The 14,337-nt window shown below is 39.4% G+C and overlaps 1 protein-coding gene across 7 annotated transcripts in view; it reads right to left on the reverse strand.

Moving 5' to 3' along the window:
• Positions 1–14,337, reverse strand: part of Klhl3 (kelch like family member 3) — a 112,320-nt gene that overhangs the window by 81,971 nt on the left and 16,012 nt on the right. For 3 of the 7 annotated variants that reach the window (XM_074058859.1, XM_074058858.1, XM_074058857.1), the window contains exon 3: positions 113–219. The exons of 1 other annotated variant lie outside the window; for it this stretch is intronic. In XM_074058859.1, coding sequence (XP_073914960.1) covers positions 113–219 — 107 coding nt within the window. Of the gene's footprint in view, positions 1–112; positions 220–11,215; positions 11,424–14,337 lie in introns of those variants that run through there. 3 more of the 7 variants (XM_074058861.1, XM_074058866.1, XM_074058864.1) reach the window with 3 other exon arrangements.

Raw genomic sequence — 14,337 nt, forward strand, 5'->3', positions numbered from 1 at the left:
ACAGAGAAGCTCCTCACGGTGGGTTCTGTAGTCTTTTATTTCTCCCCTCCCCCCAGTCCACCACCCTCAATATTTTCCCAGTACCGTAAGTTATGGTGTGCCCTCATCATACCTGTGAACATCGCACAGAAGTAGGGGCTGCAGGCTGCCAGGACCACGCGGTGGGCTTCTATCTCGACATCTTCCGCCACAATCATCACATCACACAACAGCTGCTTACTGTAAGACACCAGTGAGGGGACAGGATGGGTCATGGCATGGACTCCTTCCCCCATCAGAAAAAGGAATCTTTTTCCCCCACCCAGATTTCACACTGTCACCATCTAAGGCTTTCACAGAGACTCGCTCTATCCTGACTTAAGCAGGGAATATACTCATTGACTTTATTGTGCCTAAGGCACAAAGAGAGGCCCAACTATAAATTCTGACAAAATTCGAGGCTACTTTCATTTATCTTCACCTCTCTCTCCCCAGCTCCATCAGCTCTGAGAATTAGGGGGACAGTGGCTCAGGGAGGAGTGGCAAACTTTGAGGTTGTCAGTCGAGTGACTGAATGAATGCTTAGGCTACTGACATGTGCTACTGACCTGTGCACCAGCAAGACCAGGAAGTAGCAATTCCACAAGGGCTCCACTACATATGCAAGACTGGTAAGAGGCAAGCCAGAGGTAGTATCTCTTCCATGCCAAATTTAACCCTATCTCCAAGAAGACTCCACCTGCACACAGTATTCCTAAAGACCCTGTGAAAACTCCAGTGGCTGCAATTATTAAGAATGGGGTAGCTATCTGTTTACATGGCTTTTACTCTCACTACACTGAAAACTTGGAAAAGGACTCCTCTTATTTAAAGCTATATCCTAGAAACCTGGCTGTATACCTGGCACATAATTTTTCCTAAATGAATGAATGAAAGGGGTCAATTCACATTGACAGAATGAATCTTTGAATACCATACAGATTGATGGGGTGTCACAAGAACCTATCAATCCAAGCACTTTTCCTTTCATCCACCTCCAAGCTCTTATCATACATGTAATTAATGTTATATGCATATTGAGTTATGTGTGCCTGGCACATATAACTAAGCACTTTTCTCTACATATTATTTCATTCAATCCTCTCTACAACCCACATGAGGTAGGTCTAATTCTTATACCCCATATTACAAACAAAGAAGTTGAAAAGTTAAGTAAGTTTTCCAAGCTCACACAGAAAGGAGCCTACTTTCTGTAGAGACAGAATTTTAACACAGGTAGCTTAACCCCCGAGCCCACTCTATGGCACCCTGATCACCTGATCACCACTAGTCTCTCCTTCAGATTAAAGCACTAGAGACAGATGGGGAGGCAAGGAAGCCAAACACATTTCATCTGTGAGTCACTGGTAGTGGTTCAGGAAGTCTGAGGTCATGACTAGGTTCTACGTGTAAGAATGTTGAAACCAATGAATGAGTCTGCCATGGTTGATAAATGGAAGAGAAGATGCATATTTGCTATCTGGCATAGCACATTTAAGCCATTGTCACCTACACTAATTCAGGCTCACTTAAGAAAAATAAAATCATAAAGACATTAATTAGGCTTACTTACAAAAAATAAAATCATAAAGCCTGAGACAGACTGAACTGTAAAAGCGCTTAGAGATCTTCTGGTCTCATGACTGTCCGACACTTAGAATGGGTTAGCTGCAAGTGGAAGAGCTAGTCAGGAAATGTTTAACACATGGAATAAAGTACACAGGAAGGGGCTTCTGGGAAGGGTAAGATCATTGGGCACCAAGAAGTAAAATCTAAGGGATAGGACCTCACCCTGCAGTAGACAGAAGACCTTAGACATCTACTTGATCAGAATTAGCCACATACATGAAAACAGAATTAGCTCTCCCCTGACGACCTGAGAACATGGACAAATAAGCTCACCATAGTTCCCGCATTTGCACATCTATCATGGGGACCAAATGGGATAGCAGTAGCCACCTGACAATGGGCTGTTTTTTTCAGTCAAGTCAAAATTTGTTGTAAAAATTCATTCCCAACAGGCATAGGTTCATCTTGGACGTACTTTTGTTAAGGATTGTTGCCACTGATATCTAAGCACAATAATTTTTTTGGTAACCAATATTTGATTAAGGAAATTGTTGACAGTGTTAGAAAAGCTGAACAAATTCTCAGTGCTAGAAGTGAACAAGCAAGTATCAGAGTAGAATTTCCTGCATAAACCCAGAGAGACAGGTTAATTCCTGAACAAATAGGAAAAAGACAAGAAGGAATGGAGGAAAAGATGAAGAATCCAACTAATCAAATGAATGAAATCAGTTCTGATAGGGGTGAAATATCTACCAAGGCCAGTGAAAGTCTTGGAAATGGCCAGAGAAAATGGTCAAAAACTCAAGGTAGTCTTTCCCCGAGAGTGGAGAAGGCTGTCTGCACACTGGAAACATTTCTATGTGTTTACTCTACCCAGAAGAGGGACAAGGCAGCTCCACAGCACTGCACAGCTCACATGGCCAGGGGGATCTTTTTTTTTCTGAACTATGATACTACTCCAAAGGGCAATCCCGAGGAGAGTACAAAGTAGGACCATATATTTTGCAATTTGTGGAAAAGTACAGTATCGCTAATAGAAAGGAGCTCATGGGCTGGAATCAAACATACCCAAGTTCAAGCCTCTGCCCCACCGTGCTCTAGCATGGGCAAGAATATGTCCCCAGATGTCACAGAATTAAGATACATTGTGAATGAAATGATGCCTAGTACTAAAAGTACTCAGGAAATGTTAGTTTATTTCTTTTCTTACTTTTTTCCCCTACAAGATATTTCCTTTAAGACTAGATGCTAAGTTTTAGACATGTTAAATTTGAGCTGCCTGTTAGACATCTAAGTAGGATTATCAAGAAGGTAAGTGGAAAGATACATGGGTGTGAAGTTCAGATGTGGGACATGGCTAAGAGGATGAGGGGACCAAGCACAGTAGAATAAGCCTATAGTCTGAGCTACTATGGAGGGTGAGGCAGGAGGGTCACAAATTCAAGGCCAGTGTAGACAACATAGTGAGACCCTATCTCTCATTTAAAAAAAAAAGTACCAAGTATTGTGGCACACATCTGCAATCCTAATACTCAGGAAGGATCACAAGTTTGAGGACAGCCTGGCCTCATATGTTAGTATGGTACTAGTATAAAGATAGTTTTATGAATAAAAGAATGGAATTGGGAGCCTGGAAAGAATCCCTCATGTTTCTGGTCAATTGATACATTTTTTACAAGGGTTCAAAGACAATTCAACTGGCAATAGTCTTCTCAACAAATGACGCTAGGATAATTGGTATCAACATGCAAAAGAATGGAATGGGACCCCTACCTCCTGCCACATAGAAAAATTAACTCAGAATGAACCAAAGACTTAAGTGCAAAAGTTAAAACTATAAAGTTCTTAGAAGAAAACCATAGGGGAAAATCCACATGACTTCAGATAAGGCACTGGTTTGTTAGGTATGAAGCCAAAAGAACAAACAATAAAAGACAAAAATAATAAATTAGACATCCAAATTTAAAATATTTACAGTTCAAAGGACACTATCAGGAAAGTGAAAAGCTCAATCTATAGAATAAAAAAATTGCAATGTAAACAAATATTAAAAAATAAAAATAATCCCCTGAATCTTAACACACCATAATGGAATAAAAGTAGGAATCACTGGCAGGAAAACCAGTCAAATTCATGGAGACTGAACAACACACTTCTGAGTGACCAATAGGTCATCGAAGAAATTTGGAAAGAAATTCCAAAATTCCTAGATTCAAATGCAAACGATACACATGGTGGAGAGGGTGAATTTAAGAATGATACATCTGATATACTGTAAAAACCTCTGTAAATGCCACAGTGTGCCCCTACCCAGCACAACAATAAAATAAAATAAAAACAGGAAGACAACTTATCAGAACCTGTGGGACACAGGCATAAGACATAAGAGGGAAGTTTAGAACCATGAGTGCCCACAGCGAAAATTAGAGAGCTCTCAAACAGTCTCATGATGTACCACAAACTCTTAGAAAAGCAAGAACAAGCCCCTCCCAAAAGTAGTAGAGGGAAAGAAATTATAAAAATAGGGCAGAAATTAATGAAATAGAGACCCAAAGAACAACACTATGAATCAATGAAACAAAAAGTTGGTTCTTTGAAAAGATAAACCAGACCAATAAACCTTTAGTCAGGCTCACCAAAAGAAGAATGGAGAAGACCCAAATTAATAAAGTCACAGATGGAAAGGGGGATATTACAACAGTCACCAATGAAATTCAGAAGATCATGTGGGAGTATTTTGAAAACCTATACTCCAGAAAATTGAAAAATAGAGCAGAAAAGAACCAAGAGGACATAAACAACTTAAACAGATCTATAAAGACAGTTCTAAAAAGAAAAAAAAAAACCTTCTAACAAAGAAAAACCCAGGCCCAGATGGATTCACTGCTGAATTCTACCAGAGCTTTAAAGAAGAGCCAACACCGATGCATCTCAAACTATGTCAAAAAATACAAAGAGAAGAAATACTACCAGACTGTTTCCAAAGCAAGGGCACCATCACTACACCATCCAGCAGTGTATGACGCTTCCAGTTTCTCCAGATCCTCTCCAGCACTTGCTGTCATCTTTGTTTTGACATATCCTACTGGGTAGGATATAAGTGATACACTGTTGTGCTTTGATTCACATTTTTTTTTGATGACTGCTAATATTGAGCTTCATTTCAAGGGCTTATTAGCCAGTTTAATATTTTATTTAGAGACTGCCCAAATGCCCTACAAATAATAAATGGATTAAGAAAAGGTAGTACATATACACAATGGAGTATTATTCAGCCATTCAGAAGAATGGAATTATGTTGTTTGCAGGCAAGTGGATAGAGCTGGAGACCATCATGGTAAGTGAAGCAAGCCAGGCTTTGAAGAACAAAGGTTGCATGTTTTCTCTCCTATGTGGAAGCTAGATATAAAAAATAAATGTATACATAAATATATACATGATCTTATATACTTATAAAGAGAGAGAAAACATGATTGCAATAGTGGGTCTGTCAAGGGGAGGAGGACAAGAAAAAGAGAATAGAGTAAACAATACTGAAATATATTGCATCTGTGTGTGAAGATAGCATGATGAAATGCAGTGAAAACTATTGAATCATAGGGGAGCAGGGCATTAGAGAAAGAGTAAGTAATGGAGGAGGTTAATCTGATTAAAGTATGATTCATACATGTGTGAAATACCATGGCAAAATCCCATTTAACAACCAATGTACACTTGAAAAAAACGAAGGACAGGGAAGATAAACAGGTCCTGTCTGGGAGTGTTACCAGTGGGAGGGAGGAGAGTAAATGGAGAGGGAAGGAGGGCAAGTATGCTCAGTGTACTTTGTAGTCATGTATGAGCACAGAACAATGAAACCTGCTGAAATTGTTCTAAAGGGGGCAGGGGGAATGAGGGAGAATAGATGGAGGGGGTGACTCTAAAATATGTTGTAGCCAGACACTGCTGGCTCACTCCTGTAATCCTAGCCACTCAGGAGGCAGAAATGAGGAGGATTGTGGTTTGAAGCCAGCCCGGGCAACTAGTTCACAAGATCCTATCTCAAAAAACCCTTCACAAAAATAGGGCTGGTGGAGTGGCTCAAGGTGAAGGCCATGAGTTCTAGCCCCTGCACTGCAAAAATAAATAAATAACATTGTAAGCATATGCAAAGTCACAATGAAACCCTCTGTACAACTAACATATGCTAATAAAAATGTAAAATAATTGCAGATCATCCATATATGATGTACCTAGAATATGAAATGAACTCAAACGCTTACAACTTGAAAATAAAGAGAAAAATAACCCAATTTTTAAAAAGTGGGCAAGTTGAAGAAACATGTGCAAGGAAGCTGCAGAGTCAGGTTCTCAATAAGACATTGAACTGGCCAATAAGCCCATGAAATGAAGCTTAGTATCATTAGTCATGAGAGAAAAAGCGAATCAAAGCCAGACAATGTGTCACCTCATAGCCATTGGATATCCACAGATAAGAGCAAGTGCTAGCCCATGGAACCTTCTCCAAAATAGATCATATCCTAGGGCACAAAGCAAGCCTCAGCAAATATAAGAAAATAGAAATTATACCGTGCATACTATCTGATCACAATGCAATAAAACTAGAACTCAACAACAAAAGTAAAGACAAAAAAACATGCAAACAGCTGGAAACTAAATAACTCATTACTTAATGAACAATGGGTCATTGATGAAATAAAAGAGGAAATTTAAAAGTTCCTGGAAGTCAATGAAAATGAAAACACAACCTACGAGAACCTATGGGACACACCAAAGGCAGTGCTGAGAGGAAAGTTTATAGCCATGAATGCATCTGTTAAAAAGACTAAAAGATCCCAAATTAATGACCTAACGATACATCTCAAACTCCTAGAAAAACAAGAACAAGCAAATCCCAAAACAAATAGAAGGAGAGAAATAATAAAATAAAGAGCTGAAATCAATGAAATAGAAACCAAAAAAACCATACAAAGAATTAATGAAACAAAAAGTTGGTTCTTTGAAAAAATAAACAAGATCGACAGACCTCTGGCAAATCTGACTAAAATGAGGAGAGAAAATAATCCAAATCAGTAGAATCAGGAATGCAAAAGGGGAGATACAACAAACACCATGAAAGTCCAGGAAATCATCAGAGACTACTTCGAGAACTTATATTCAAATAAATTTGAAAATCTTAAAGAAATGGACAGATTTCCAGATACATATGATCATCCAAAACCGAACCAAGAGGAAATTAATCACCTGAATAGATCTATAACACAAAATGAAATTGAAGCAGAAATCAAGAGTCTCCCCAAAAAGAAAAGTCCAGGACCTGATGGATTCTCTGCTGAATTCTATCAGACCTTTAAAGAAGAACTGATACCAACCCTCCTTAAACTGTTCCATGAAATAGAAAGGGAAGGAAAACTGCCAAACACATTTTATGAAGCCAGTATTACACTTATCCCAAAACCAGCCAAAGACACCTCCAAAAAGAAGAACTATAGGCCAATCTCCTTAATGAACATTGATGTAAAAATCCTCAACAAAATAATGGCAAACCGAATTCAACAACACATCAAAAAGATTATTTACCACGACCAAGTAGGCTTCAACCCAGGAATGCAGGGGTGGTTCAACATATGAAAATTAATAAACGTAATAAACCACATTAACAGAAGCAAAGACAAAAACCACCTGATCATCTCAATAGATGCAGAAAAAGCCTTTGATAAGATCCAACACCATTTCATGATAAAAGCTCTAAGAAAACTAGGAATAGAAGGAAAGTTCCTCAACATTATAAAAGCTATATACGACAAACCTACAGCCAGCATTATACTTAACGGAGAAAAACTGAAACCATTCCCTCTAAAATCAGGAACCAGACAAGGATGCCCACTATCTCCACTCCTATTCAACACAGCACTGGAATTCCTAGCCAGAGCAATTAGGCAAGAAGAAGGAATAAAAGGAATACAAATAGGTAAAGAAACTGTCAAAATATCCCTATTTGCAGACGACATGATCCTATACCTTAAAGACCCAAAAAACTCTACTCAGAAGCTTCTAGACATCATCAATAGCTATAGCAAGGTAGCAGGATATAAAATCAACATAGAAAAATCATTAGCATTTCTATACACTAATAATGAACAAACTGAAAAAGAATATATGAAAACAATTCCATTTACAATAGCCTCAAAAAAAATCAAATACCTAGGTGTAAACCTAACAAAAGATGTAAACAACCTCTACAAGGAAAACTATAAACTTCTAAAGAAAGAGATTGAGGAAGACTATAGAAAGTGGAGAGATCTCCCATGCTCATGGATTGGTAGAATCAACATGTAAAAATGTCAATACTCCCAAAAGTAATCTACATGTTTAATGCAATTCCCATCATAATTCCAATGACATTCATTAAAGAGATTGAAAAATCTACCGTGAAATTTATATGGAAACACAAGAGGCCACGAATAGCCAAGGCAGTACTCAGTCAAAAGAACAATGCTGGAGGTATCACAATACCTGACTTCAAACTATATTATAAAGCAATAACAATAAAAACAGCATGGTACTGGCATAAAAACAGACATGAAGACCAGTGGAACAGAATAGAGGACCCAGATATGAAGCCACACAATTTTAACCAATTTGTCTTTGACAAAGGAGCTAAAAATATACGATGGAGAAAAGACAGCCTCTTCAACAAAAACTGCTGGGAAAACTGGTTAGCAGTCTGCAAAAAACTGAAACTAGATCCATGTTTATCACCCTATACCAAGATTAACTCAAAATGGATCAAGGATCTTAATATCAGACCCCAAACTCAAAAGTTGATACAGGAAAGAGTAGGAAATACTCTGGAGTTAGTAGGTATAGGTAAGAACTTTCTCAATGGAACCCCAGCAGCACAGCAACTAAGAGATAGCATAGATAAATGGGACTTCATAAAACTAAAAAGCTTCTGTTCATCAAAAGAAATGGTCTCTAAACTGAAGAGAACACACACAGAGTGGGAGAAAATATTTGCCACCTACACATCAGACAAAGGACTGATAACCAGAAGATATAGGGAACTTAAAAAACTAAATTCTCCCAAAAGTAATGAACCAATAAAGAAATGGGCAAGTGAACTAAACAGAACTTTCTCAAAAGAAGAAATTCAAATGGCCAAAAAACACATGAAAAAATGCTCACCATCTCTAGCAATAAAGGAAATGCAAATTAAAACCACACTAAGATTCCACCTTACCCCTGTTAGAATAGCCATCATTAGCAACACCACTAACAAAAGGTGTTGGCGAGGATACGGGAGAAAAAGGAACCCTCTTACACTGTTGGTGGAAATGTAAACTAGTACAACCACTCTGGAAAAATATTTGGAGGCTACTTAAAAAGCTAGACATTGATCTACCATTTGATCCAGCAATACCACTCTTGGGGATATACGCAAAAGACTGTGACACAGGTTACTCCAGAGGCACCTGCACACCCATGTTTATTGGCACTATTCACAATAGCCAAGTTTTGGAAACAGCCAAGATGCCCCACCACTGACGAATGGATCAAGAAAATGTGGTATCTATACACATGGAACTTTATGCAGCCATGAAGAAGAACGAAATGTTATCATTCGCTGGTAAATGGATGGAATTGGAGAACATCATTCTGAGTAAGGTTAGCCTGGCCCAAAAGACCAAAAATCGTATGTTCTCCCTCATATGCGGACATTAGATCAAGGGCAAATACAACAAGGGGTTTGAACTTTGATCACAAGATAAAAGCGAGAGCACACAAGGGAGGGGTGAGGATAGGTAAGACACCTAAAAAATTAGCTAGCATTTGTTGCCCTTAACACAGAGAAACTAAAGCAGATACCTTAAAAGCAACTGAGGCCAATAGGAAAAGGAGACCAGGAACCAGAGAAAAGGTGAGATCAAAAAGAATTAACCTAGAAGGTAACATACACGCACAGGAAATTAATGTGAGTCAACTCCCTGTATAGCTATCCTTATCTCAACCAACAAAAACCCTTGTTCCTTCCTATTATTGCTTATACTCTCTGTACAACAAAATTAGAGATAACAGCAAAATAGTTTCTGCTGGGTATTGAGGGGGTGGGGGGAGAGGGAGGGGGCAGAGTGGGTGGTAAGGGAGGGGGTGGGGGCAAGGGGGAGAAATGACCCAAGCATTGTATGCACGTATGAATAATAAAAAAATAAAAATTTAAAAAAAAAAAGAGCAAGTGCTAGAGGGGAACGGCAGTAGCTGGACTCGTCACACAGTGCTGGCGGAAGCAGAAAAGGTGTGGTTGTTTTGGAAACAATCTGGGAGCTCCTCCAAAGGTTGAACATGGAGTTGCCACATGATACACTACCAAGAGAAATCAAAACATACATCTATACAGAAATGTGCATGTTTATGACCAAAAGCCAAAAGTGCTATGTCTATCAAATGAGACATCATTCAGCAATTAAAAGGAATGACGTCTGAGGCATACTATAATACCAATGAACTTCAGAAACACTATGCTATGTGCCAACGGTTCTAATGCTTTGGAGTGGATTATTCTATACATGTTCAAGAAAGTCAAGTTTTTTGATAGATATTTTTCAATTTCATGAAAAACACAAAAACAAGAAAAAATATTATGCTAGGTGAAAGAAGGCAGACACAAAAGACCACATAGTGTCTGATTCTAAAATAAGCAAATCTATAGAGACAAAAAGGTGCCAGGAGTTAGACAAGGAAAGTGAAATAAAGATGGAGAAAAGAGAAGAAGGGATGTCTGTTAAAGTATAACAGGGTTTGGGGAGGTGATGAAAATTGATTCTGGTTGATTCTAAAATTGATTGTGCTTACATAATTCTGTGAATATATTAATAGTGATTAAACTGTATACTTTAAGGACTGGAGGTATGGTTCAAGCAGTGGAGCACCTGCTCAGCAAGCACAAAGTCCTGAGTTCAAACCTCAGTACCAACAAAAAAAATTGTACACTTAAACAGGTGAATCATAGGGCATATTATTTATAGCTTAAAATGTTGTCACCAAAAGAAGAAGTGAAACAGGCCAAGCACAATGGCTTATGCCTAGAATCCCAGCTACTCAAGAGGCAGAGATGAGGAGGAGTGCAATTTAAGGCCAGACCCAGCACAAAGTTAGCAAGACCCTGTCTCAGCCAATCTCTGGGCATGGTGGTATGCAACCGCCAGCCCACCTATGTAGAATCATAAATAGAAGGATTGTAGTCCAGGCTGGCTCCCATGAAAAAAAAACACGAGCCCCTATTCCAAAAATAACAAAGCAAAAGTGCTTTGTGTATGGCTCAAGTGACAGAGCACCTGCCTACAAACTTGAGGCCCTTGAATTCAACCCCTAGTACCACCAAAAAAAAAAAAAAAAAGACAAAGCAGAAGAAGAAAGTGAAACAAAAAGGAATGGCTCAGGTGGCTCATTACTAGTAATAAAGATAGAGAAGCAAACCATTCAAAAAAAAAAATGAGCACAGAGAACTATCTGCAGTGGCGAAATGAGAGGTAATAGAATGCATGTGTGCACTAGGTCCTGGGTTGAATCCCCAGCACCAAAGGAAAAAACAACCATCAAGAGGAGATAGGAGAGAGTGTGGACTCACTGGTTGCTCCTTCTCCCTTCTTTTCAGGGCTGGTCAGGGGGTGCTATTCTGGCAAGGACCCATCCCTGCTGACTACTGGATGGAAGTCAGGAGCCAAGGAGTCACGAGAGTTGTGATACTTCGAAGCACTGTGGTCTGAGCAGCGCAGAGCAATGAGGTGCAGGAGGAGGAGGGAAGCTGAGCGGTTACCATGCCAACAGCCCATTCCCTACCATGGAAGTCAAAAGAAAAGGAAACTCGTGAATTGTGTGATTCATAAATTACAAAGACCATGTGTGCTTGAACTAAAATAGCCCAAAATTGAGGGAGGGGAATGTGAAAACAATGCAAAAAACAACCCCAGGTCCTGAAATATCATGTAACCTTTCATTTGCTTTACTCCCTGCATGGCAAGTGCTTTAGCCGAGGTTTCAGCAAAAGCAGATTACATCCATTCTCTCTCCAGTTCCCATTAAAGCTACCCAGATCAATAAGCTGTCAGTTCAGGCCCCCTTTCTCCCTGCTTCATCTATTCTACTCCACTTGTTAGAAGTCAGCCATTTAAAGACCTTGGAATTTGATACACCCTTTCAACACCATAGGAATGTAGACATCGTTAAAGGCAAGACCTTGATTCTCTTATCTACTGCCATATGTCTTCAACCTAGTGCCGTACTTACACTGACAGCATTCACCACGTGCCAGGGCCTCCACAACATCTAAAGACTAGTTATTACAAAGCAACAGACTGTTGAAACCAGCCATTCTACTCCCAAGAATTCATTCTACAGAAATCATCGTGAATGTGCACAAATATTTAACAACTGTTATATACCTGCTGTCACTATTCTAAAGCACTTTATTCATCAACCCCCTTAACAACCAGCAAGACTGGTACTACTGTTAACTCCCTTTCAGAGGTGACAGAAGTGGGGTGGGGGAGATTAATTAACTTGCCCAGTTAATTCAGCAGTTAGTAAGTACTAGAGCCAAGATTTGAAAGCAGAGTCTATGCTGTGAGCACGAAGCTATACTGCTAGGAAGACAAACCACAGTAGGTGTTTTTTATAGAAAGAATTGGGAACACCTAAACATCCAACAGCAGGGAACTGGAATATCATTCATCTATTTGATGTTGTAAAACTAGTAAGTGATGTAGAAAAATATGTTCAACACAGTGCTAAGAAAAAAAATTAAGTTCAGCTATATTTCAAAGAAGAAAAGGATATTCTCCAAAGTGCTAACAATGGTTAAAATTAAAATCATAGATGACTTTTTGCTTATCTGTGTTTTCTAAATGTTCTACAATAAATATATTCCTTTTACAAAAAAATATAATAAAAGTGAAAGAGAAATCACACTTAACCTCAACTAAAATTTTCCCTATCAAATATAAACAGATTGTGGTCCATTTGAACAAAACAGAAAGAGGAAGAACAAGATTACTCACATAAATTTTAGCAAAGGACTATATCTGGTATTTAGACCAGTGTTTCCCAAAACAATTTTCACAAAACATTGTGCATAACAAAGAACATTCTATAATCAAATATGTGTGGGAAACACTTAGTCAGACAAGCTTATTATTGCAGGACTTCTCAGAGCATTTAATATGCCTCTGTGTGCTATAATCCTTAGAGTGGGTAGTGTGTGCAGCATTTTCCAAACTCATTTGGAAACAGGTCTCTGTTTTCCCACAGACCGTCTTGAGGGAGTTAGCATTCTTCAGAGGAGAATTTGGCAAATGGTGAATCTCACAAAAGAGAAGTGATAGCAGAACAGCTTTTGGGGAAAGATACAAAAATTCACTAACCTATAAGAAAAGCAATGGGAACATAGGATGACTTTTTAAAAAGTTATTTAAGAAAACAAGCCAGGCATGGTAACACACACCCATAATCCCAGCACTTGGGAGGCTGAAGCAGAAGGACCATGAGTTTGAGGTCAGCCTCAGTTATGTAGCTAATTCCAGGGCAGCCTGGGCTAAGAGTCTGTCTCAAAATAAAAAAGAAAAAGAAAGTGAAAATGAAGTGATACTAATAACAGAGCATGGGAGTGGGGGGAAATCCTGTGTGTCTATCTCTTCCCCAACCTTCCCTTTCAGTGATGTCTGGAGTTGGCTGCACACACAAGCACAATCAGCCAAAAGACTTAGGATTCAACCCATATTCTAAGGACCTAAATGGGGAGTTCCAATAGTGGCTAAGAAACACCACACAAATCCTTTTCTTGGCTGTTGTGGTGGGGTGGGGGTTGAACTCAGGGTCACCCCCACAAATTCTTCAGTGACAAGAGGTCCATGCCCATAGGCATGACCATCAGCCTTGCCTGTGCCGAGGACAACTGTGGGCAGAGCTTTCAGGAAACCTGGCAGGAGGATCAACAGAAGTCAAGCAGTAGAGCATGAGACAAATTTAATTTAATTTGGTTTTTAATGCAAAAGACTGGACCATGTAGAAAGGACAAATGAAGAAACAAACACAGAATCAGACAGGATGTCTGTTTATAAGTAGCTCACTCCCCTACTCACAAACACTTCTTTGGCCACTATCCTCCATGTTTTTAACAATTACTTGTCCTTAAAACTTCAGCTCAGGCATCACCCCACTTTAGAAAGTGTTCTCCAAAGTTTAGCTGAGGTGCTTGCTTTGAGTATCACCCTCTAGGAAATATTGTACACCTACCACCTGTCAGGCATCGGGTGCACTCCTCCTTCATAACACCTCGTGTTATTTTTTGTTGACCTATCCCAAGGTCTAGCTAGTGGCTCTGGGAATTTTGGGTGAACAAGTCCAAGCTCCTATAAAGTGCCAGGTGATAGAGATCAAAATGAGTCAGTTGTCCCTGCACTTAGGGAGCTCATGAGCTACAGAGAAAAAAGGAGGTAAGTAAGTACACTTTGGGACAGGGTAAAGAAGCAACAAGTAGGGCTGATGGAATGGCTCAAGTAGTAGAGCGCCTGCCTACCAGGTGTGAGGCCCTGAGTTCAAACCCCAGTACCATCAGAAAAAAAAAAAGAGGCTTCTGCATTCTGGTAAGGGAGAGACTGTGTGCACAGGCTCTGTACTTCAGTGCCCTGAACTCATCTTGCAACAAGTTTGTCAAACATGCATAATGGTCTTACAACTAGCCTGCAGACCCTC

The sequence above is a fragment of the Castor canadensis genome, chromosome 16, assembly GCF_047511655.1.
Source record: "Castor canadensis chromosome 16, mCasCan1.hap1v2, whole genome shotgun sequence".
NCBI classification, from domain to species: Eukaryota; Metazoa; Chordata; class Mammalia; order Rodentia; family Castoridae; genus Castor; species Castor canadensis.